General features: G+C 46.3%; 7 protein-coding genes across 7 annotated transcripts; 2 read left to right on the top strand and 5 right to left on the bottom strand.

Annotated features, from left to right (window-relative positions):
• Positions 1–59: 59 nt before the first annotated feature.
• AtWU_00571 (nucleoside deaminase) lies at positions 60–967 on the bottom strand (the record flags this gene model as incomplete). The annotated part of the gene is made up of 5 exons (XM_035495686.1): positions 60–142; positions 205–302; positions 362–570; positions 723–827; positions 884–967. 5 exons carry the CDS (start codon positions 965–967, stop codon positions 60–62), a joined length of 579 nt encoding a protein of 192 aa, XP_035351579.1.
• A 670-nt stretch (positions 968–1,637) lies between these two features.
• Positions 1,638–10,481, top strand: atrA (protein kinase MEC1; the record flags this gene model as incomplete). Its single annotated transcript, XM_035495685.1, has 26 exons — positions 1,638–2,223; positions 2,275–2,900; positions 2,957–3,258; positions 3,313–3,708; positions 3,763–3,915; positions 3,974–4,070; positions 4,151–4,630; positions 4,685–4,927; positions 4,986–6,215; positions 6,283–6,823; positions 6,874–7,354; positions 7,414–7,717; positions 7,771–7,868; positions 7,932–8,024; positions 8,081–8,242; positions 8,341–8,437; positions 8,487–8,681; positions 8,736–9,018; positions 9,069–9,266; positions 9,336–9,460; positions 9,519–9,601; positions 9,663–9,785; positions 9,841–9,928; positions 9,988–10,072; positions 10,123–10,241; positions 10,290–10,481. The coding sequence occupies 26 exons, from the start codon at positions 1,638–1,640 to the stop codon at positions 10,479–10,481; spliced, it is 7,380 nt and encodes a 2,459-aa protein (XP_035351578.1).
• A 304-nt stretch (positions 10,482–10,785) lies between these two features.
• On the bottom strand, positions 10,786–12,004 carry AtWU_00569 (RNA-binding protein with serine-rich domain 1; the record flags this gene model as incomplete). The annotated part of the gene is made up of 4 exons (XM_035495684.1): positions 10,786–11,115; positions 11,165–11,271; positions 11,325–11,430; positions 11,489–12,004. 4 exons carry the CDS (start codon positions 12,002–12,004, stop codon positions 10,786–10,788), a joined length of 1,059 nt encoding a protein of 352 aa, XP_035351577.1.
• A 341-nt stretch (positions 12,005–12,345) lies between these two features.
• On the bottom strand, positions 12,346–14,650 carry AtWU_00568 (putative AAA family ATPase; the record flags this gene model as incomplete). Its single annotated transcript, XM_035495683.1, has 2 exons — positions 12,346–13,074; positions 13,124–14,650. The coding sequence occupies 2 exons, from the start codon at positions 14,648–14,650 to the stop codon at positions 12,346–12,348; spliced, it is 2,256 nt and encodes a 751-aa protein (XP_035351576.1).
• A 1,331-nt stretch (positions 14,651–15,981) lies between these two features.
• srgA (Rab family GTPase srgA) lies at positions 15,982–16,731 on the bottom strand (the record flags this gene model as incomplete). Its single annotated transcript, XM_035495682.1, has 3 exons — positions 15,982–16,304; positions 16,379–16,646; positions 16,702–16,731. The coding sequence occupies 3 exons, from the start codon at positions 16,729–16,731 to the stop codon at positions 15,982–15,984; spliced, it is 621 nt and encodes a 206-aa protein (XP_035351575.1).
• Positions 16,732–17,806: 1,075 nt separating this feature from the next.
• On the bottom strand, positions 17,807–19,933 carry AtWU_00566 (NCA2 family protein; the record flags this gene model as incomplete). Its single annotated transcript, XM_035495681.1, has 4 exons — positions 17,807–18,047; positions 18,106–18,231; positions 18,280–19,860; positions 19,917–19,933. 4 exons carry the CDS (start codon positions 19,931–19,933, stop codon positions 17,807–17,809), a joined length of 1,965 nt encoding a protein of 654 aa, XP_035351574.1.
• A 543-nt stretch (positions 19,934–20,476) lies between these two features.
• Positions 20,477–22,158, top strand: AtWU_00565 (sterol desaturase family protein; the record flags this gene model as incomplete). The annotated part of the gene is made up of 5 exons (XM_035495680.1): positions 20,477–20,503; positions 21,027–21,097; positions 21,153–21,396; positions 21,450–21,535; positions 21,594–22,158. The coding sequence occupies 5 exons, from the start codon at positions 20,477–20,479 to the stop codon at positions 22,156–22,158; spliced, it is 993 nt and encodes a 330-aa protein (XP_035351573.1).
• Positions 22,159–22,937: the final 779 nt, after the last annotated feature.

The following is a 22,937-nucleotide window of genomic DNA, read 5'->3' as shown; positions in this document are numbered from 1 at the left end:
GCTTAGCCCTCAGCTTCCTTCATTGTGCGGCCGTTCGACTAAGTACAACCCGTTCCCGCTCAGGGTGTAGGGGAGGCGATGAGGACTTCCTGGTCAAAATCCGTTTTCAATTCACGGTGCTTTTTAGGGCGGGGCTTGGGCGCTGCTCGAAAGAGTCTGTTAGAAGGCTTCCTTGTCACAGTTTGTCAGAAGCTAGCCACCTACCCTTCTCATTTTCTTGTATGTAGAAGCGCCGAAGCAGCATGATAGCTTCCTTATGGAACAACCCGCCTTGCACCGGGTATGGTGGATCTATCGAGCGACTAGCATGAATTAGTTCTAGGTTCTAGGTGTGTAGGTCCGCGGGAAGGCAAGAACGGACTCGGCATGTAGTGATAGAATGCTACCGGTTCCCCCGAACCTGTCATTTCCACAGCCGAAGTATACTTTTCGTATCTGATATTGTCTCAAAGCAGATGCACACATGACACACGGTTCAACAGTTACATAGAGGTCTGTTGAACGCAGTGCTGACCTAGGATAAGTTTGGAGCATTTCTCCAATGGCAATGAACTCGGCATGTCTTGTACCCTGATAAGACCGGCTATGGTTTTAGATTTCACAAACGCTTTCTAATTTTGCTTTGAGGGGGACTCTCCCAAGGGACAAGGGAAATTGGAAGATTCATTGAAACTTCCGAGTTCTCCATTGGGATTGATGGTTCAGGCAGCTGGCTCACCTACATTCATAGATTTGTTTGTATCATTCATTCCAGAACCAACAATCTTGTTGTCATACACCAGAACACAGCCAACCGGGGTTTCACCGGTTGCAAGTGCTTTTTCTCCCTAGAACGAGTATAAGAATACCAATCTCCAGTGTCACTAGGGCAAGATACAATTACCATCATTAACGCCTGCTTCATGAAATAAGCATGTTCGGCGTTGTTCTCCAGCAACTCAGGCGGCATGTCACCAGACATCTCCATATTTCATCCGCTAGACTGAGGAGGGCTTTGTGAAATTGTTGCTGGGAGGTGGGTTAGCTGAGTGGTAGTAGTCGGCACTGATGACACCAGGAATAGGCTGGATAACAAGTATAAGAGCCACCCGAGGGGGTCACTCTGCATGTACAAAGTCACTGAATTTGAGCACAAGTTTTACTAAGTTTCTAGACCTTATCTTTCCTTTTGTACCCCACCTGTTTCTACACAGGAAGCGGAAGAGAAACTTTCCTTGTAGAGCTCTGTGAGCCCGTAGATACCAGGATTTTGCCTTGAAAACCCATTTGATTACCCACCGCCCGGAAGTCCGCTTATAGTAGTAGTAATGATACCACCGCTTCCAAGTACTCCGCATACGATTACTATTCTGCAACCGTGCACATAACAAGTCGATATTTGATGGTATTCACTTTGATAGCAATTGATAAGCGGGTTTCATGCTTTATACCCACATTAACTCGTGCATTAAAGAATCTCAACACCTCACTGGATGGATGGACTGTGGGGAAACCATACATGTTACTTACACCGTACTACCGCGTCACTGAAACATACATGAGTATTACTATCCGTAGATCTTAAGCCGGTCTGATTACCACTCTTCGCGCTCAACGAGGCCTGGGAGAAATCAGGACCATGTATAAAGGCATCGCCAATGGCAACTAATAAGCGCAAGGAGTCTCGTTTACCTATTCCTGGGGTTGCAGATTGGAATCCTGCAGAGCCAGTTTCCTCTACGCTCGCAGCCAACCTTGCACCACACCTTTCATCACAGGGTGATGGGACGCTTGGTCTAACTAAAGAGGCATTTTCGCAGCTCCGGCATGAGTTGCTTGAGGGGAAATATAGTCATCTTCAGCTTAATGATAGTATCACTGATGTTAAGAAACTGATTTGCATCGTGCTGAAAGCAGGTCTAGAGCCCTGTATCAGAGATGATAGGTCGGAATTGCAAGGTCAACTCCTGGACTGCTTGGACATCGTCCAAAATGCTGTTGACAAAGCCCCATTAGCGCTTTTGGAGATGCCAGAGCCAGAAGTTCTGGGAAAGGATGCAGCAAGTCCCTTGTACTCGTGTCTAGTCGTCTGGCTAGTCCATCTATTCTCTACCTGGGACAGTGAGCCTGTCGAAGATAGAATCGGTGGCATCCTCGCAAGTATGTTCAACGCTTCACACAATCATACGAAGCTATGGTCTACGTTTGTTGGTATTACTGCCTTTGTTCGGGCCTGCACTACTGGTTTGTGAGATTCCTCGGGTAGATCAGAGAGTCCTATACTGATCCCTCCAGAACTCCTTGATGCTCTTGACGCCTATCAGTCTCGAGCTCGGCTTACCCATGTGGCCGGCTCCCCTGTAGTATACCCGAAGCAGCCCTGTACTTTGGATCTTGACAGACTTGGCCTGCGCTGTGGATCTCTGAAGAAATTGATCAGACTTGAGAGCTGCGCTCAAACAGTCCGTCTATGCCTTGATATGCTCACATCTACAATCAATGCTCACGTTTCTTATAATATCCCCTCTAAACGACAGGATTTGGCATGGCTCTCTAATAGTTATCGGCGCTTGTGGAAGCTCGCTGTGCTTTGGCACTCCAAATCAGATACTGAGGACGTCACAAACCAAGTGCCGACCTTTTCACAGTTCCTGAGGTTCATAAAAAGATTTTGTGACCATGTTCCACATACATCAGCGAAACAGAGGCTAGCATACATTTTCCTCCAGACATTCGCAGAAACCTTTGCTCTAGAAATGCTAAATCAGGCTTCTGTTCTCCAATTAAGCCTAAGCCATGCCATTGACAGCTTCACTAAGGCTTTCACATCCGAAAAAAATATAATGCAATCAATGGGGGCTACTGTGCTACCTATTAAGAGTAACCTCGCATTGTTCAGTTCATTCGATACTTGTCTTCAGGTATATCATCCCATATGGCCCTCACCATAGCTACCGGCTGGTTAACTCAAAGCTAGGCTGCGATCGAATGCTCCCTCTTACATTGTCCTATGACTTACAATTCCAACGCGAAAGGTGCAGAGGCAGCTTTCTGCGGGGGGCATTCAACGGAATTGGTAGCTATTCACGAATTCCCGGGTTCTGACCACTCTTCCATTAGTGGTGTTGGGGCTGTCCGGATGGCCAAACGTCGCTGTCTCCCGCGATTGGATGCCTACAGAGAAGGCCAAAATGGGGCACAGAGGCTTATAGCCAAGTCAATTGAACTACTCGGCTGTGATCGGAGTGGCACCCTGGGGGATCTGAGCTGTGCGGTTCTGTAAGTCGACATGTATTGTCCCCATGAATACAATTGTTGACTGACAACGGAAAGTACATCATACATTGGACTATCGGAGCCGGACAAACTAAGATTCTTATGTGTTCTGTGCAATATCCCCTGTGCATTGTCTGGAAACCTGGTAGATATGTTGAATGTCGATTCAAAGGACAGTTTCAACTGTAGAATCTGTGACTCCAAATGTCGTGATATCGAACCAGAAAGCAATTCCAGCATTCTCAAGAGCGATGAACTATGTCAGATCTTGAATCACATCATTTCGAACCTTTCACGGACTGCAAACCTGAGAATAGCTGCGACAGTTGCGTTAAGAAGGACGTTGATGCATACTTCCGACCCAGCTCATATGCAGCTTGCATCTTCTGCTTTCGGCGAATTTTGCCTCAATTCTCTCAGGAGCTCTGTCAGAGAGCTACGTCTTACTACAGGGTATCTTCTATTGAAAGATCTTGCGAAAACTGGGAAGTGCTGACCACTCTTCAGACATTCGATAACCTCGTTCGTTCGTAGAGATCTCGACCACGAAACCCGACGAGGTAATTTCATTGTCATTCTGGACTGGTTGCAGAGCCTCTCTGAGAAACAGGAGATGCCATTACATGAGACATGTATTCTTACTCTATGTCATCTGGCGCAGTGAGTTTGATCCTGCCAAGTGGTTGTGAGCATTCGCTAACATATCGTATATCTACAGGTTTTCTAACGACGAAGAGATGAATATCATACTTCTTCGTCTGGTAGAGTACCTTGGACATCCGAACCCGTTTATAGGGGCGGTGGCTTATACCGAAGTACGTATGGACCCTGATATTGTGATCATATACTGCCTTCCCCATGTGACTACATTAGGCCAACATCTAATAGAACTTAGCTCTCAGGGCTCGCACAACATCTTTCTGTCACTCCGGCCGCCTTGTTCAGGCCTTTTTGGAGGACCTTGTCAGTGACCGTTGTGAGAAATTTTCAGTCTCGCCCCTACATGGCAGAACAGCTCTGCGACCTCCTGGGTATGAAAGTGGATGACTTCCTCAGATTGACAGAGACCTATGTCCTTCCATATCTGGTACTTACCCGGAAGCGCGATGTGATCATCAGAGTTGGGGCAACGTACAAGGACGCGAAGACACCATTCGATATTTGCTCAGAGAAGAACAATCTTGCATCGATACTCGCTTTTTTGCTGAGCCAACCATCGCCGAATCCAGAGGAATCCGTCATGTCCGCTTTGTCGGAAGTTGATGCTGCCTTTAGGGGCCGTACTCTGGCTGAGCTTTTGAGGATTGAGCCGATACTGATTGCCTGTGACCTACTCAAAGGCCTTGGCGACTTGGGGGAGGACAAAGGCAAGAGGGTAAGTCATTGCCGATTCCACAGCGCGATAGACGTTGACATGAAGGAATTGTAGTTTCTCCGCGCACTTCATCTTTTAGCCGTCCTTGTTCCACGAAAGTCAGGTCACACACCAAGACGAGCGAACCTTATAGGATATTTCATTGAGGAGCATGTCCTTGGAATCATTACACAGTTCGCTCATGCTGTAAATGACTTCCAAATCAGACAACCTCTGATTGAGAAAAAAAGGAACATTGCAGCGATTGGAGAGATGATAAAGGTTGCTCGTGGCCATATCAGTAGCGCCTTACCTCAGGTTCGTACAAAAATCAGCTCATATCATGTGATTTCAGTAGTAAGCTAAAGTGACATAGATATGCGCATGTTTACGAGCTGCTCTTGAAATTCAAGAGCTGTGTAATAATGCATTCATCGTCTGGAGAGTCCTGATCATTTCCCTGCAAGAAGAGGAAGTTGAGCCCCTTATCGATCAGACACTATCAATTGTGATCAGATACTGGGACATGTTCACTGAGGATACAAGGAAGCAAGCGTACGAACTCGTTGAATACATCATGCAGTCTCACCATGAGTTGGTACGCGATATCTTCAATACCATGCCCTCGCTAGCTTCAATTCCAATACTCGACAAGCATGAAGCCACGCTTAATAGCATGAAAGAGAAGATGGATGTACGAAGCCATTTCCTTGCATTCATTCGTCGTTGTCAAAGTGATACTGCAACGGTTGTTGAGCAATCCTTGCATGAGCTAGTTCCTTATCTCTCCCAGAATGAAGAGTTCATTCATAGATCTGTTCTCAGTGAGATTCCAGATCCAGTTGTTGCACAGCTAACACGGTCATTGCTCGATTGTTGTGTGAAATTTAACACTAGCTCGGATGTTATAACCAAGTTATCGGCTGAATGTCTAGGCTTGATCGGCTGTCTTGACCCTAACCGAGTGGACACGGTGAAAGAAAAGAAAGGGATTCTGGTTTTGTCTAACTTCGACAGCATGGAAGAGACCTTTGACTTCATACTTTTCTTCCTCCAGAACGTGTTAGTCGAGACGTTCCTATCAGCTTCAAATACTAGAGCTCAAGGGTTTCTTGCATATGCGATGCAGAACCTACTCAGGTTCTGCGGTCTTGATTCAGCCGTGGCCAATCGATCGCGTGACTTCCGAGCCGATGAGAAATATCAACGCTGGCTAGAGCTACCTGAAACTGTTCGCAACATTCTAGCTCCTTTCCTTACCTCAAAGTATACAGTTACCATTGGGACCCTAAACACTAACTGCAGCTATCCCTTGTTCACAGCTGGATTGACACATGGCAACTGGCTACGGACCTTTGTGCAAGATCTATTGCAAGCCGGGAACGGTGACAATGCGAAATTAGTATTCAGTGTTTGCAGCCGCATTGTGAAAGGCCAAGACATCTCAATAGCATCTTTTTTGCTGCCATTCGCGGTCCTTAACCGTACGGTTTCTGGGAGCCCACAAGAGAAAGAAGATCTACGCTGTGAGCTAGTGAATGTCCTGTCACACCCATTACCAGACACACACGACTATGTGTATGAGAACATCATATTGTGCAGTCAGGTGAGTAGCGTATTTCCATTTATTTGTACAGATTTATTTGATTGCTGTCTCACACTATTCGAAACAGAGCATTTTCGAGGTCCTCGACTACCTTTCAAGGTGGCTACAGGGCAAAAAGAAACAGATAAATAGTCTCAGGAACCCCAGCCATCCTTCAAATCGTAACCACAAGGGAACATCTCGCGATGCTTTGTTAGACACCTACCATTCGCAAGCCAAAGCTGTAGAGATACTTCTGAGTTCGATACCTCCAGAGGTCATCTCCAAGAGGGCTGTTGAGTGCAAATCATTCTCACGGGCTCTGTTCCATTGGGAGCAATACATCCGACAGTGGAAAAACCAGCATTCTAAGCAAGGAGGCGCCGCCGTCGAACCTCTCTACCAGCGATTACAAGATATCTATAGCCGGATCGACGAACCAGACGGTATCGAAGGAGTTTCAAGCCATCTGCACGTGTTAAACATCGATCAGCAGGTACTTGAGCATCGAAAGGCAGGAAGGTGGGCTACCGCACAAAGCTGGTATGAATTGCAACTTGAGAAAGAACCAAATAATAGCGAAGCACAGTGGGGTCTACTCGCATGTCTCAAGGAATCTGGACAACAAGGTATTCCCCTAATCAATCCCCGTCCAGCCGGTCTACTGACACATTCTTAGATGCCATTCTCACGCGGTTCGAGATCTTGAAAGCAAATAATTCATCTAGAAAGTTTCTACCTTTTGCAGTAGAAGCGACCTGGATCACAAGTAATTGGGGAAAGCTAAATGAGTATCTTCAGCAGCTCTCGCGGTTGGGTAGGGGGGAATTCAATATTGAGATTGGATTGGCCCTCAATGCTTTCCGGCAAGGCAAGTATACGGAATTTTGGGAACACATAGAGGCCTTACGACTCAGTGTGGCCAAGTCCCTAACAGCCAACTCCGTGGTTTCGTTGCAGTCATGCCATGATAGCATTCTCAAGCTACATACTCTACACGAGGTAGAGTCTATAGCTCGCGCTAAATTTGAGGATAGTGAGAGCAATGACTCGCGCACAAAGCTACCTGATATACTGGATCGACGTTTGGATATCCTTGGGGGCTACATCTCTGATAAGCAATATCTCTTAGGCCTCAGAAGGGCTACGATGGAGCTAACGTATGTCGCTTTTGCCCTCTTTATGAACTTCTCTAGTCGAATGCTGATAGAGCCTTAAGGAACGAATTTACCGATTCCGACATAGCCGCTGCTTGGCTAACTAGTGCACGTCTGTCGCGCAAAGGCAACTTCACCAATCAAGCCTACCAGTCGATGCTACATGCGGCTCGTCTTAACGATCGATCTGCCACTATTGAGCACGCACGGCTCCTCTGGAAAGACGGTCATCATCGAAAAGCAATACAAACACTGGAAGGCGCAATTACTGCTAATGAGTTCTCGTCAGAAACAGCCACATCTCAAGAGCGTACCTCATCGCTAATTGCAAATAATGGTGAACATCAAAATATGCTCTTGGCTCGAGTATGTCACCGTCCACAGGCTACCGACACGATCTGACTGTAACAATTATATAGGCACATCTGCTCCTGGCCAAGTGGACAGACAGGGCAGGGCAAACACAATCAGATGCTATCGTCCAGAGATACAGGGAAGCTATAAAGCTTCACCCTAGGTAAACTCTATGTCCCAGAAAGGTACGGCAGGTGTTTTGAAGTGGAAGCTAACTGGTTCTTAGGTGGGAGAAGGCTCATTACTACCTAGGCAAGCACTACAACAAAATCCTGGATTTGGAAAAAGCAAAACCTCTGGGAAAGGAAGCACAGATCTAGTCAGCATTCCTATCCCTGACCTGCAAAATGATCAATAGCTCATTTTTTTTCCCAGCTTGAGTGGCGAGGCCTCAAAACTAGTTGTTGACAATTACCTCCGGTCATTGGCCCATGGCAACAAATACGTATTCCAGTCCTTGCCCAAAATCTTGACACTCTGGCTAGAACACGCTTCTACCGTCGACCAGCCGTTTGATCCAAAGAGAGGCGACAACGAGTAAGTAGTGAATATTTTCTTCGGGATCTAAACATTTCAACACCCGTTACCTTCACCTCGATTCGCATGCTGACTGGAATAATCGGGACGACTTAAAGAGATTTCCAAAAGCACACTCTGAGTCAGCGAAAAAAGAGCCTCGATGATATGCATACACAACTCAAGAAATATGTGAACAGGATCCCGGCTGCGCTGGTTGGTAACAAAGTCGAGTACCATATGAAAGATTGCTAACTAGAAACAGCTCTTCACCATTCTCCCTCAAGTTGTTGCTAGGATATGTCACCCAAATACGACGGTATACGACTTATTGACCAAGATCGTAGCCAGGGCAGTTAACTCATTTCCCCAACAAGGGCTATGGACTGTCCTCGCAGTGGTTAAGTCCTCTTCCAAGGACCGGGCATCCAGAGGAATAAACTGCCTGCAGAAGATTACGGTAGGTCAAGAAAGAGAAGTCTGCATCAAATCAGTTCGAGCTAATCTTAAGCAGGAAGTCAACAAGAAACTGAAAAATCAGCCATCGTCAGATATGCGTGGCATGATAAATCAAGGACAGAAGTTCTCAGAGGAAATGCTAAGGTTGTGTATAGCTCGCATCGAAGACAAAGTCCTGAGAGTCAGTCTGCGTGATCTGAAGTTCAGTCATAAGGTGGCGCCTTGTAGGCTTGTGGTGCCGTTCCAAGCAATGTTAACGCCGACGCTACCAGCCAGCCATAAACCTGAATACCTGAAAGGTTTCAGGGCCTTCCCTAGGGATCCTACGACTATTGAAGGTAACGCTTCTTAATTTGACTTCTGCAAAAACCTCACTGACTGTTGATAGCCATACTGGACGATGTGCAGGTCTTGAATTCTCTCCAGAAACCACGAAGGATAGGGATCCGGGGCTCAGACGGAAAAGTATACAACATTCTGTGCAAACCCAAGGATGACCTGCGCAAAGATCAACGGCTCATGGAATTCAACAACATGATCAATCGGCTCTTCAAAAAGGATGTGGAATCGAGTAAACGACGGATGTGTAAGTACTCAAACGTCTGTCATATCCTCTGTGTTCCATTATCCTCTGACCGAGTAATCGCTGTGGCAGATATCAAAACGTACGCTGTGACACCGCTGAACGAAGAATGCGGGCTAATCGAATGGGTCGATAACCTTCGTACTTTGAGGGACATTGTTATCAAGCTCTTGAGAGAGAGAGGCATCGCGCCAAACGTAAGTTTTTCAGCTTCATGATGATAGCCATACAGCTATTGAAGTGGTTCTACTATAGTATAATGAGATCAGACACGACCTGAACGAAGCATGCTCCGACAACTCAAAACTCCATCTTTTCACAACAAAAGTTTTGTCAAAGTAAGTTTTCCGATTGCACTTCCTCTTGATTCGCTCCGTTCCAAGACTAATCTCGATGCAGGTTTCCTCCAGTTCTGTATGAATGGTTCATTGAAATGTTTCCCGAAGCAGGATCATGGTTTGCTGCCAGAATTCGCTATACTCGTTCCTGTGCTGTTATGTCCATGGTTGGGCATGTCCTAGGGTTCGTCAATCCACAGTCTGCTGATATATGTCCTTTTCAGCTTATTTCTCTGCAGGTTAGGTGATCGACATGGTGAAAATATACTGTTCGAGGAAGGCACGGGAGGTGTTTTACATGTCGACTTCAATTGCCTTTTCGACAAGGTTAGGCGCCCGAGACCCAAGACAAACCTGCCTTGCATCTTTTTGGCTGACATGGATAGGGATTGACATTCGATATACCTGAATTGGTTCCGTTTCGTTTGACCCAAAACATGGTTGATGCGTTCGGTGCCTATGGATACAATGGTTCGTTCTAATCGACCTCTGAAACGTCCATGTACTAATATCATTGATAGGTCCGTTCCGCAAGACATGTGAAATTAGTCTTGGTCTACTTCGCCACAACGAAGACGCACTCATGACCGTTCTGGAGACGTTCTTGCATGACCCTACCACGGACTTCATCGGGAAGAAGGTAAGCACCACCCAAGATGTACACGCTCACGTTGCTGATAAACAGAAGCGTCGTACACATGCCAATGCCCCAGAGACACCTGCCGGTGTTCTAGAGAATGTTCGCAACAAACTTCGTGGCCTTCTACCTGGGGAATCAGTCCCCCTTTCGGTAGACGGTCACGTAGACGAACTAATTGTACAAGCAACGGATGTAAAGAATCTAGCTGCTATGTATATTGGCTGGTGCGCCTTTTTCTAGAGGTGCTTCTCGACACTGGCCCTGGTCCTGGGTGATTTGTGATTGCTGGAGCTAGATTGCGGATGACTTGGGTTTCCTAAATTTCTCCCGTGCACAAGATAACTTTACATTATTAATTATAGGACAAGGCTTCAAATTGATTCGAGTGTAGAAGTCCACCGGCCTGCACCCCATCATCACTCTGCCAGTCCCATGTAGTTGAACGACGCCAAGAACGGTAGCTTCATTGTGACATCCTATAAAGACTATCAAATGACACCAAGACCATATCGTAAAACAATCCTGGGTTAATGATGGTCTCTTCTTAGGCTCGCGCTCCGTTCCCTATCGCTGCGACTGCTATAGCCATAGCTGCTGTAGCTCGGGCTACGGCGACGGCGACGTTGGGAGCTGTCCATACGCGAGTGTGTCCGCCTTGGCGGTGGTGAAGTTGAACGGGATTTTGAAGAAAGGGATCGAGAGCGGCGTGGCGACCTGGAGCGCGACAGAGAGCGAGGCCTATAGATGTCATGTCTTTCCATATGCCGAGAACGGCGATATTTCCTAGCCGGTGGCGGTGACCTTGGAGCGCGACTATCCGACGGGGGTCCGCGGCCATGTCCTGGGCGGCCAAAGCTTGCTCTGCTATGTTGAACTGGTGGTGGTGAGCGAGAAAAAGCTCTCCTAGGAAGGACAATCGACACATTCAACGTGGCACCATCTAGCTGAGCTTCATGCATATGCGCGATGGCTGCCTCTGCATCCGCAGGATCGTGGTAGAGTATGTATGCAGTGCCCCTGTTTGTCATGACTAGTAGAGCGTCAGCCTGGGCATGTAGGAAAGCATGAGTCTATAGGACTTACAAGCTTTATTCATGGGAAGATCAAGACTTTGTATGTCACCAAAACCACCAAATATCTCCCGAAGATGTGATTCGGTAACATTTTTGGTCAACTTTTCAATAACTATCTTTGATTTCCGTTAGTTCCAGCATAAAACCTACAGACTGGGATGATGCAAGCGCAACCGACCTTTGAGCTTCTTGAAGCATCGGCAGAGGGACTCGGGGTCCGGCTGAAGTCTTTCTTTCTGTAACGTCTGGGCGCTGAGCTTCGGCTTCGGCTTCGACTACGGGATAGCGCTCTGTTGTGCGACGGTGACCGCGACCAGCTTCTGGAACGGTGACCATTGCGGCGAACAGCACCACGCTCCACAGAACGCCTCCGGGGTGTGGTGTTGAATCTCGATTCTGAGCGAGGGGACAAAGAACGCTGCAAGGATGGGGCCCGATCAAATTCCGAGGATGGCAAACGGCCACGAGAGCGGCCCCGAGTGTATTCTTCTGGCATCCTACAGGATCCACTTGGTGGAGGGAGCTTTCTAGGAAACCACCAAGGGCAAGCTGAACAGATTGTAGCAAGAAATAAGTCTGGGTAAGCGAGATATCAAGGGAGCGAGACGCATCGAAGGTCTGGTTGGTATGGAGTGGGGTTACCCAAGACGGATCAAAAGTTGCAGAGTAATTGGCACCTTGTTGTGTCATGTATGAAGGTCAGAGCCAGGTAGGTTTGCTATCCGCACGATAGGCGGGTCCCATGTTTGTTATCCTAATCCCCTGCACATCAAGAACCAATGCTAAAATATCATTCATTTTCTTTCTTTCCTGTTTTCCTTCTTCTCTTTCTCTTTCTCTTTCTCTTTCTCTTTCTTCTACTTTCTCGGTCTTGGTTTCTTTCCTCTTCGTCTAAGAATAAAAAAGAGAACCCACATGTTGAACAAGGTACCCAGTCAATTAACAGCAGCTCCATGCTTGAAGATTGGTTTATTACTTCCAAGTCGGAATGATCGCATCGTTATATAGTTTCTATATAGAGACAATTGTGCTCATATGTCAACAGAGTCACCCCACTGTTCGTACGCTTCAACAACATCAGCCGTTATTTGTCTCTTCACCTGCTTAAGCGCATACTCGAAATGCTCCCATCGGATATCTTGCGCTTCGCCGGTCTCCTCTTCTGCATCCAACGCAGCATCACCGGCTGTCTCACATATGCTCACGATCTCAGCCCCTGAATACCCGTCAGTTTTCATGGCCAACACATCCACCTCAACTTCCGGGTTAATGACGGATTTGCGGAACCATATGTCCAAAATCTCCTTCCGCGCCTCGTAGTCGGGAGGTCCTATGTAAAGTATATTGTCCAATCGACCGGGGCGCATCAACGCCGGGTCTATCACTTCAGGTTTGTTTGTGGCGGCGATGACTAGGACACTTTTAAGCTCCTCGATGCCATCCATTTCATTGAGAAGAGTTGTAAGAACATTAACCCCGCCTTGTGATGAAGTGCCACGTTTCGAGGCGATAGCGTCTATCTCATCAAAGAATATGATGCTGGGCCTTGCAGAACGAGCTTTTCGAAAAATTTCTCTTAATGCTCGTTCAGATTCTCCGACGTACATGCTTAGGATCTCGGCTCCCTTGACTGCCAGGAAGTTCAGCCCTGCTTCCGTGGCCAATGCTTTCACCGTCAACGTCTTAGAGCATCCAGGTGGCCCGTAAAGAAGTACACCTTTCTTGCTGGTCAAATTAAGCCTCCTCATTCGCTCGGGATGCTTGGCCTTGTCAGAACTGCAACAACACAATCTAAAGGTGCGCGCTTACCTTCAATGGACGCTCCACTGCTTTCTGCAAACGTCTCTTAATTTCGTGCTGCCCACCAATGTCCGACCACCTGACCTTGGGCGTCTCCAAGAACACTTCCCGCATAGCAGTAGGTCGAGTTTCCTGCAGGGCTGATAGGACATCAACGTCCTTTATATGTATAGCTGTTCCTGGTTCAGGAGTGGTTGGACCTTCAACAGCATTATCGGCAGGTATGCGTTTGTCACCAAAACTAAACTCAGGTTCCAACATCTGTCTTTGCCGTGCCTTGCGACTAATCAACTGAAGCAAAGCGAAGAGATCGGCACCCACGTAACCATGGGTTTTCTCCGCTATCAAGTCTATGAGGGTGTCGCTCAATGCCGGGGATGGGGATCCACATATAGCACGCAATATTTTGGCTCGATCCTGTGCTGTCGGAATATGCAGTTCAATCTCAGTTGCTAGTCGATGCGGTGTCCTCAGGGCATCATCGACATCATTTGGATGACGGGTTGCAGCCACAATCAAAACGAATGCATTCTTTGTAGCGTCAATGCATTCGCATAGAACCGATGCCAACGACTGGCTATCGAGCGATGTCCGTCTAGGCGCAATGAACTCCACCTGGTCAATCAGGATTGCACTGGGTTGAGAACGCATTGCTTCTTGGAATATATTGCGCATCTTGGATTCGGCATCCCCGATATTGCGGCCAAAGGCTGAGGACCCAATATGGAATGTTTGCCTCCACCCTGCTGCTTTAATCTGTTCCAGAAGCGCCGTCTTACCTGTTCCCTTCGGACCATAAAGAAGAATGCCTCGACTGTGTTCATAGAATGAAGGCATTACTAGATTGACTAGACCAGGGTTAAAGTCAGCAAGACTTTCATTGATACTCTCGATTTGCCGGTCCATTCCTCCCAGCCCAGTCGGCCGCACTTGGATAGTAGAAGTTCCGCGCTCTAGAGGTTTCTTAAGATCTTCGCCCATTATGATCTCGCTGGTTTCGGCGAACCTGAAGAGAGTACAGGTAGTACTTCCATCTTCACCTGAGATATCTGCCACTCTGAAGCTCCGGCGTTGGCCCCTAAGCTCTACCTCAAATACTAGGCCAACAGTAATGCCATCGCATTTCAGAAGAGGAAACTCCAGGGACCATGACCAGTGGATTATGTCAGAGGGTGGAATCGTGCCGTATCTTGCAATCCTATCACTATCTGAACACTCTATAATGGAGACTTTGTCGATCTTATTCAAGGGGCCATCGACCTTGCATATTGTAATCTTCTCCCCAATTTTGAATCCATAACATTCCTGAAGAGTTCTTGAGGTCTGTACAACCGTATTCTGAATGTTCTCGGTCGCGTTCCAAGCTATTGCCGTTCTCGATGGACCGTCGGCGAGACTAATGTTGCACACATCTCCAGCTCTGAGCTTCAGAAAAGCCAGGGACGACGAGGAGAGATAAACGCGAAAGGCATCTCTATGATCAGTTCTTGTTTGTTTTGACAGCGGTCGAACTGTGAAGGCTCGAGTCTCGGACATTTTTTTAGCGGTAGCTGAAGGCCCCTCCAAAGTAACGACTAGTGTCCCGCGTTCCCACTACTGCAGCTGAGTACACCTGCTCTCTACAGTATCATGACCTGCATAATGTTTTTTTTTTGTAAGCAAATCTTAAACATCGGAAACGATAAATTTGACTTGTTGGAACATTGTGACTGCCTTGACTTACAGATAGGTGATCCGAGAAAGGCGTAAGTAAACTGGCTGCTGAGCGCGTATACTGAATTGAGAAAAGCGGGATCGAAAAGAAGGATTAAAAGTCCGATAAAGGGAAAACCAACACAAGGATTTGGAAGGCTCTTTCAGAAAATTTCCCTCTTTTCTATTGCTGCTATCCTTGACCGATTCATACGATGTAGAAAGACAAAGGACGGAGAAAACAGGGTTCCGAACAAAATCTGTACTCCGTAAAGTGTTCGTTCACAAATAATGGGCCATCTCAAATGGATATCCACACAGCCCCACTTTGAGAGGAGCAGAAGATACAATATTAACATCATGGTCTACTATACCGGCCGCAAATGTTTCTGAGTACTCGATAGTAACTTCTTTCCGGCACAATGAGAGAATGGCAATGCCAGTGCTAGTGTCAGTGCTATATTAAGTTACTGAATGAGAAGTGTTCAAACCGTACAGAGAAGACTAACTCTCACAGAAGTGCACATTACCAACGAACTTCATGCATTCTTCCTTCTACCTATCCAAGTAGCTTATACATCATCATCTTCGGTTAGATTAGACCATGATCCTCCAGGAACATCTTTTTTCTGGCCCGCGTTTCTTATCAACGCTCCTAGTGTGGTGATGCTCAATACCTCGGTGCTATCCCTAATCGACGATCTTCAATTTATAGTACGACCACCATCATGATTGTCTCCGGCTGCAGTCAACTTTTGCCAAGACCATTCAGATACGGACATGCCCCAAGTTTCCTCATGTATATTAGGAGATGCTGGCGGGTGATGTATACCGCACTTGCAAAAGACTGTTTATGCTATACCTAATTTCACTTGCACAGTAATGAATACAACAGAGAAACGCCACCTGGGAAAATTCGATCGCAGTAAATGGATGACGACCCAAGACAGACCAGAGAGAAGAATGAAGGCATTCACGAAAACCATAAGCCCCTGCCTTCATTATCAACATACATGGGTTAGGAGCAGAATCAGCCAATTAGCTTCCCAGCATCTATTCGAACCGTGAACATAATGATGTATTGAAGCCATGGCACACAAACCTGTAACACGCAAAGACATAGAGTCATAATGGAAAAAGATAACCCGAAGACCAAACGAGAGTGTACTAACAAATCAACAGCATTTCCCACCCGCGTTGCCGTTCAACCCAGAACCTTGCTGGTCTATGCTCACGCCCTGGGAGCCGACCTGTTCGGACTTCGACGTATCCATTCCTTTCTTGATATCGGATGCGAGATCATAAAACGCTTTCTCGATGTTGATGTTGTTCTTAGCTGATACTTCAAGGAATGGTATTCCCAGCTCATTGGCCAATTGCTGCCCTTGCTCAGTTGACACAGCTCTCTTCTCTTCCCAATCACATTTGTTGCCAATAAGGATCTTGTGAACGCCTTCGCTCGCATGTTGCTCAACATTTGAGAACCAAGTGCGAATGTCTAAGTAAGGCGATTGGGCATTAGCATCAAATTATCTCATGATCCACCTCGGGTTTAAGGAAAGCGTTTCTCACTTTGAAATGATCTTTCGTCGGTAACATCGTATACAAGAAGTATGCCCATAGCTCCTCTGTAGTATGCGGTAGTGATAGTTCTAAATCGCTCTTGCCCAGCTGTGTCCCATATCTGGAGCTTTACGCGTTTACCGTCCAACTCGATGGTACGTATCTTGAAGTCGATTCCGATCGTAGTAATGAACGACGGAGTGAACGAGTCTTCACTGAATCGCAATAGACAGCATGACTTTCCGACCCCAGAGTCACCAATCAGCAGTAACTTGATCTACAGAGACCGATATTTAGCTTATTGATTTCTTGGGGCATTAATCAATACTCACCAGGAAGTCGTAGTTCCTTGTACCAGCCATCTTGTTGTTGCAGACTCGAGGTATACAGAGAGCGAGGGATAAAAGCCGTGATAGTGAGTTTATGTTCTGCGTTGTGCTAATCCCTACTCGATATTCGTCTTAGTTGGGTTTGACGTTATTCTCCCCTCTCCTCTGTTGGTCTTGCGTGCCCCCTCTCTTTTCTCCTATCCCTTCCGATTCCGCTTATGGTTTCTCGACAAGTTTGTGTTTGGCTGGAATCAAGATTTCACTTCACTTAATTTGTCTGCTTGTCTCCGTCAATAATACCGACTGTAAGAGGACTCAAGTCTTCGAATAGTGGCAGGTGCTGGATTCAGGATCTTCCACGGAACCAGGAGCCGGTCCGGAGAATGGGGTCAGGGGACGGGACGGGACAAGACAGGTGTTGTATCGGAGACCTTTTGTTGAAGTAAGAATCGGCGACGTTGGACACGTTGAATTTCGGAAAGTTGCCGGGTAAATAATTTCATTCGATAGACAACAGTAGCACGACTTATCTTTGGGAACTGATTTCCTTCCAAGGTTTATTAGGAAGCTGGCAGCAGTATATGCACGTACAGTGAGTACATGTTCGGAGTAGTATCCCGGGCACTTGTGTAATCGCCTAGTATCGTCCGGTCTACCCAAGCGCACCCCACAGATGAGAGTATTTAACTATCAGCTTTTATAACCACTTTAAGACAGCTACTGTTCATTTGTGGCTCCAGTCAGATGTTCCAAACACGATAGACAAAAACAATAATAAAATCAAGAGTATTACTTGATGATATAGCATCAATACCCGGTAGCCTTGATCATATCCTTGGGTATTGAAATGGTCACTAACATCGAACACGTCATTTCACCCGGTTTACACTAGGATTGTCCGAGATATACCAAGGTGTAGAAATGAGCTCCCTTGTACATAAGCTTGGTGTAGATTGGACCACCACAATATTCTATCATTATTCGACAATACGTCTACGACAGAACGTAAGAGATAATACAGTAATACTTGTCGAGAATATTGTCAGCCGCCAAAGTCAAAAGGCATGAATCATATTTTCCACCAAAAGAGTGAGCATAACGGACTGCATCAAATCCATTTTGAGTAGACCCAGCCCATTCGTTCAACAACCTTGAGTTGCCGGTCAATCGTATCTTGCTCGACTAATTCATTGATGTCTTCCTGGAATGAACGGAGATCTGCGCCTTTCAGTATGATCCGCGCCTTTGAAAGTAGGACTTCGGCGTTGCATATGAGGAGACCATAGTCTCTAAATGCCAGCGCATTGCCAGGAGTGGAGGCAGACGATGTTAAAGTCCGATGTACAATCCTACAGCGATATATTAGGCCTGAATCAAATTGTTCTTTGGGACTAGGCTAGTACTTACCGCAAAGCATGCCTCAGTTCGTCCTGCTGCTTACCCATTCGGAAGCCCCTTCGACTGCCCAGCAAGCCGTAAAGCCAACGAAGAGTCGCAAATGACACCATTAAGCCTGGGGTTAGTCCAATAAACCTATAGAAAGTCAACGGCTACTCTGGTATTCTTGGCCGGGAGTCGTACCCAAAAACCAGCTCTTGGCTTTTCAACAGAGCGTCAATTCCCCCTATCGCGATTTCAACATCTACTTTTGTTTTCTGTATCTGTATCAGAAGTGCTCGCACCAAATCACCCTTGATGGTCCCGACAAAAGGACTACGTAGGTCATTTTCATATGCTTTCAGCACTGGTGTCAAGTCACCTTCCCGGACTTTAGCAGCAATGACATGGGTATCAAAAGCATCATAGTCATTCTTGTTCGGTTCACAACGATCAAGAACGAAGTCCACAACCATTCTTTCCAAACTCGCTCGATCGGCTTCCAAGCTGTTTCTACTCATCAATGCAATTTCACTTTTTTCATCATGTCTTATAGTGCCGACAAGCCTGCGAAGTGGGTCTACAACCCAGTTGTTCCAAAACTCGATAGTGGTTGAACCGAAATTGGCAATCCATTCCAAGAGCTCATGGCGCCTATTCCGTAACAGCTCCAGTGATGTACTTGTTGATAATAGTGCAAGGGTCAAAGGTAACCAAAAACGTACTAGGTAATGGGGGCGTCCAGAGTTGTTGATTGTTGTCGCTGAAGCTTTGGCATAGGCCGGTAGAAGCTGTTCAAGTATATAGCCCAATTGGTTCATGACAAATCTCGGACCCTCAGATGATAGATCACTGCAGTAATGCATGCGCATCGACGTGACTTCTTGATTGATCGCCATGTTTATGTGCTCTTCATGATTCCACGGGACACTTCCCTTTTCAGCATCTTCGAGAAGCAATTTCATCAAGGCCACACTCTCAAGGACGTTGATCTGCAAGCTCTCAGTGAACATACCATGGCTATTGTCACCTGTAGAATTGTCGCCTGTAAAATTGTCGCCAACTGCGCATGAGAAACTGTTTCTTATGAGGATCCCTATGCTACAAGCATTCATATCTTTCAATGAACTCAATATCTTCCGCTTCTGCCGTACATCTGACTTCGCTGTTGAGAGTGGTGATAACATCCTTCCCCGCCAAAGATGCAAACTTTGGGGAAGGACACACTGACGAACAGATTCGTAAAACTGCATCCAGCTGGGTTGACCGGACGTCCGGGAATTGTTCATGGAGTTAGCATGGTGCCAGACTTTTCGGGATCTGTTCCAAAGCACCACTGGCGAGGTTTGGAGCATATAGAGCCCAAGTGACCAGGGGGACTCCAAAACACTATCCCAATAGAGCATCTCGTCATTGAGGGAGAGTACATCATCTGATAGCGTATTCAGTATAACTCCGAGAGTCTGGACTGCAGCCTTAGCAGCTACGAGCCAAGAAGTGTCTACGACGTGTGCCATGAAAACATTCACGTCTGGCAGCGTGGGATCAGCATTGAGCACATCATCGGGGTATTCAGCAATTATTTTCAAAAGCCTTTCCGTCTGCAGTAACGGTTGAGACTTGGATGTCACGGAAAGTGAGTCCATGAGCTTCTCCAGTTTCGCGACATTCTCAATGGGGTATTTTGCTTGGCTTGCGTGTTTGTAGACGTCTAGCGATTTCGGATAGGCATTATCGCTTATTTGCCGCCACAGTTTATCAAAATGTGCATCCAGACCGTATGCCCTACGGTGACAGTGTCAATACTCCCCTCATGCTGACAATACGACTGAGTAACTTACTTATTTATCGCATACATTGCGAATGGTGAAGCAAACGGCAGGGTAGGGCGAACAATGAAAAATAAGTGGAATAACCAGAAGGAATACTACTCAAGAAGTTCGGGTTTAAGAATAATGGCGTCATGCGCACCAAGCAAATCATGCAAACACCAAGCCCACTTTCACCCTTTGCATCATGTACTCTCTTCTCTCTTCAGACCAGATGATATAATCAAATGTATCAGTTGGTGGATTATGGCAGGGTAACACGGTGTTCTGAGCATTACCTGAATTGCTACTACATCTATCGTAAGGCGATTGAACTCACAGCGAGTCAAGCTTGAGGTAGGAGATAAATAAGGCCAATCAAGAAAAAAAACATCCGTCTGCGGAGGGCTGAATATATTGGGAAATCTATACAAAAGTACAATGAACACCGGACACGGCAGTGACTATAATACAAGTAATATTTGTGTGATATGAAAGTTGTGCTCAGCACGCCCTTCGCTTTGTAGTCCTCGGGCCACTGGTTATGGCTTAGTAATCTGGCCCCTGGCCCCCTGTCTGAAATCTCCCGAACCATGTTGCCTCCATTCAGAAGGGCAGGTGTATGTACATGTTAATATAGTGCACGGAGAGTATGTCTCATTAACCTACCCGGGTGCTGCCTAGATCTAATCCAGTCCACCAATATCTACAAAGCAAATGCTCTATACAGTGCAGTGAGGAGGTCGCTTTGATTAGCTGCTAGGGGTAGGAATAATAATTTAATTAGATAATAATAAGTAGTGAACATACTAACGTATCTACCAAGGAATACAGACTAGTTTCCAAGCAAGTGGAGCTAACTAATATCGGTCCCAGTCGGCTAGCCAGTGGTGCCAGATAGGTCCAAGGCCAGGGGGAAAAGGTCTCGCCACCTCGGGAGCGGCTGTCCTGGTCGCGCGCTTCTTCCACAAGTGTTCCTGAAATACCAGCCAACCTCTCACAGGCAACAATTCATTAACAACTACTTATTTGTCGCTGCAACACTTTTATCCTCGTTTATAAAATTGGCCATATGCCAATCGCATAAACACGACTCTCTAAACCTCATATACCTCTGTCGTCTACGTATTCTCGCTCTGATAGCGAGGGTTTATTGAAGGAGAGTTGAGAAGAAAAGTGCCAAGGGCAAAAGCCGGCCTGCGTCCCTGTACAATGTGAGCAGCTTTTGATGTACTACCCGATTTATATATGAGTTCTTACAGGACATAGGAATTCCACCTTGCTGTCTACGCCAGAATCATACTGGGGCCAGTTTGAAGAAATCTCCAAATACAATACTCATCTGAACGTGGTCGAAAGACTATGGACAGCATGGTATGCCTGGATGCAAAATGACGTTCTTGCAACTGGAATCATGTCTTTTGTAATGCACGAAATTGTATATTTCGGGCGTTCCCTCCCTTGGATCTTTATAGACACTCTCGGTTTGTTCAAGAACTACAAGATTCAAAGCGTGAGTCTCAGGATCACCGAAGCTTACTTGCCATTGTTCTAACTGGGTTACAGAGCAAGATACCATCCTTACGAGAGCAATGGGATTGTGCTAGATTTGTGCTACTCAGCCATTTTACCGTAGAGCTGCCACAAATATGGTGAGAAATACTTGATCTTTCTATGGGCCATTTGTGATGGCGTTACTAACAGCTCTAGGCTTTTCCACCCGATGGCCCAGTTTTTTGGCCTGTCCACCTCTGTACCTTTTCCCTCTTTGTGGACCATGGCTTATCAAATAGCGATATTCTTTGTTCTGGAAGACACGTGGCATTACTTTTCCCACCGTGCTCTCCATTGGGGTCCACTGTATAAAGCCATCCACAAGATTCATCATCAATATTCCGCACCTTTCGGTATGGCAGCTGAATATGCTTCTCCAATTGAAGTCATGATTCTTGGATTTGGTACTGTTGGTTGCCCAATTCTATGGTGTGCAGTAACCGGCGATCTGCATATTTTTACGATGTACATCTGGATCGTCTTGCGGCTTTTCCAGGCCATTGATGCGCACAGTGGCTATGAGTTTCCATGGAGTCTTCATCACTTCCTCCCTTTCTGGGCTGGCGCAGACCACCATGATCTCCATCACGAGAAGTTTGTAGGAAATTATTCCAGCAGCTTCAGGTGGTGGGATTATCTTCTGGACACCGAATACTCCCCGGAGGCTATCAAGAGGAGAAGGGAAAACAAGTCTGTGAAGGATACCAAGAAGGCTCAGTGATATTCCAGTCTTTGCAATGCCTGATTTAAAGGTGACCTGTATGGGCCATGTCTCGGGGCCATATGGGCGCTCTGGCGACACGGCCATTCGGCGGGACTTGACCATGGTTATCGACGACGTGATACATCATTTTATGACTTACACTTGCTAATATAGAGATATGGATTTTAATTCAAGTTTTATTCTTTTGGGTCGATTGACTAGCTGAGGGGTGTCATGGCTAGGATTGGACTATATCCCTTGCCTTGAGCAGACTTATGTAATTTAGTTTATTGAAAATAGTTTTTATCTCCTTGTCATATATGTTCTTTAAATTCTAGTTTTGATCCTTATGATAGGAAACAGGAGCAAGGCTGTTAGGGAGCGTTGTTGGAGATGTGTTAATGTTGGGCTTACATCATAGTAGCAACTAATATCTAGTTACCCTAGACTGATTGCTTATCCCCGGAAACACCTAGTGTTGAGACCCCGGCCTGTGCGAACCTAAGACTAATGTCCGAATTAATTCTTAGTGCGCCTTAAGGAGTGATGTTATAAGTGGAACATTCAGCAAGCACCAGCAGATAGCTTGTTGGTGCCGGCACCAACACTGTTGTCACTCTAACCCTATGGTCAGATTCCACATCCTATTATGCCTACTGGTACCGCTTTATACTTTATTTAGAAAGCTATAGGGGCCTACTCTCTTTATCAAATAATAGATGTTCATTTTTATCAGATATTTCCATGTATAATCTACTGGGATAGTAATAATTCGGATATGATAAATCTTAATTCAA

This window comes from Aspergillus tubingensis (assembly GCF_013340325.1).
Source record: "Aspergillus tubingensis WU-2223L DNA, scaffold_2, whole genome shotgun sequence".
Lineage (NCBI taxonomy): Eukaryota > Fungi > Ascomycota > Eurotiomycetes > Eurotiales > Aspergillaceae > Aspergillus > Aspergillus tubingensis.
This window is presented reverse-complemented; position numbering and strand designations above follow the sequence as displayed.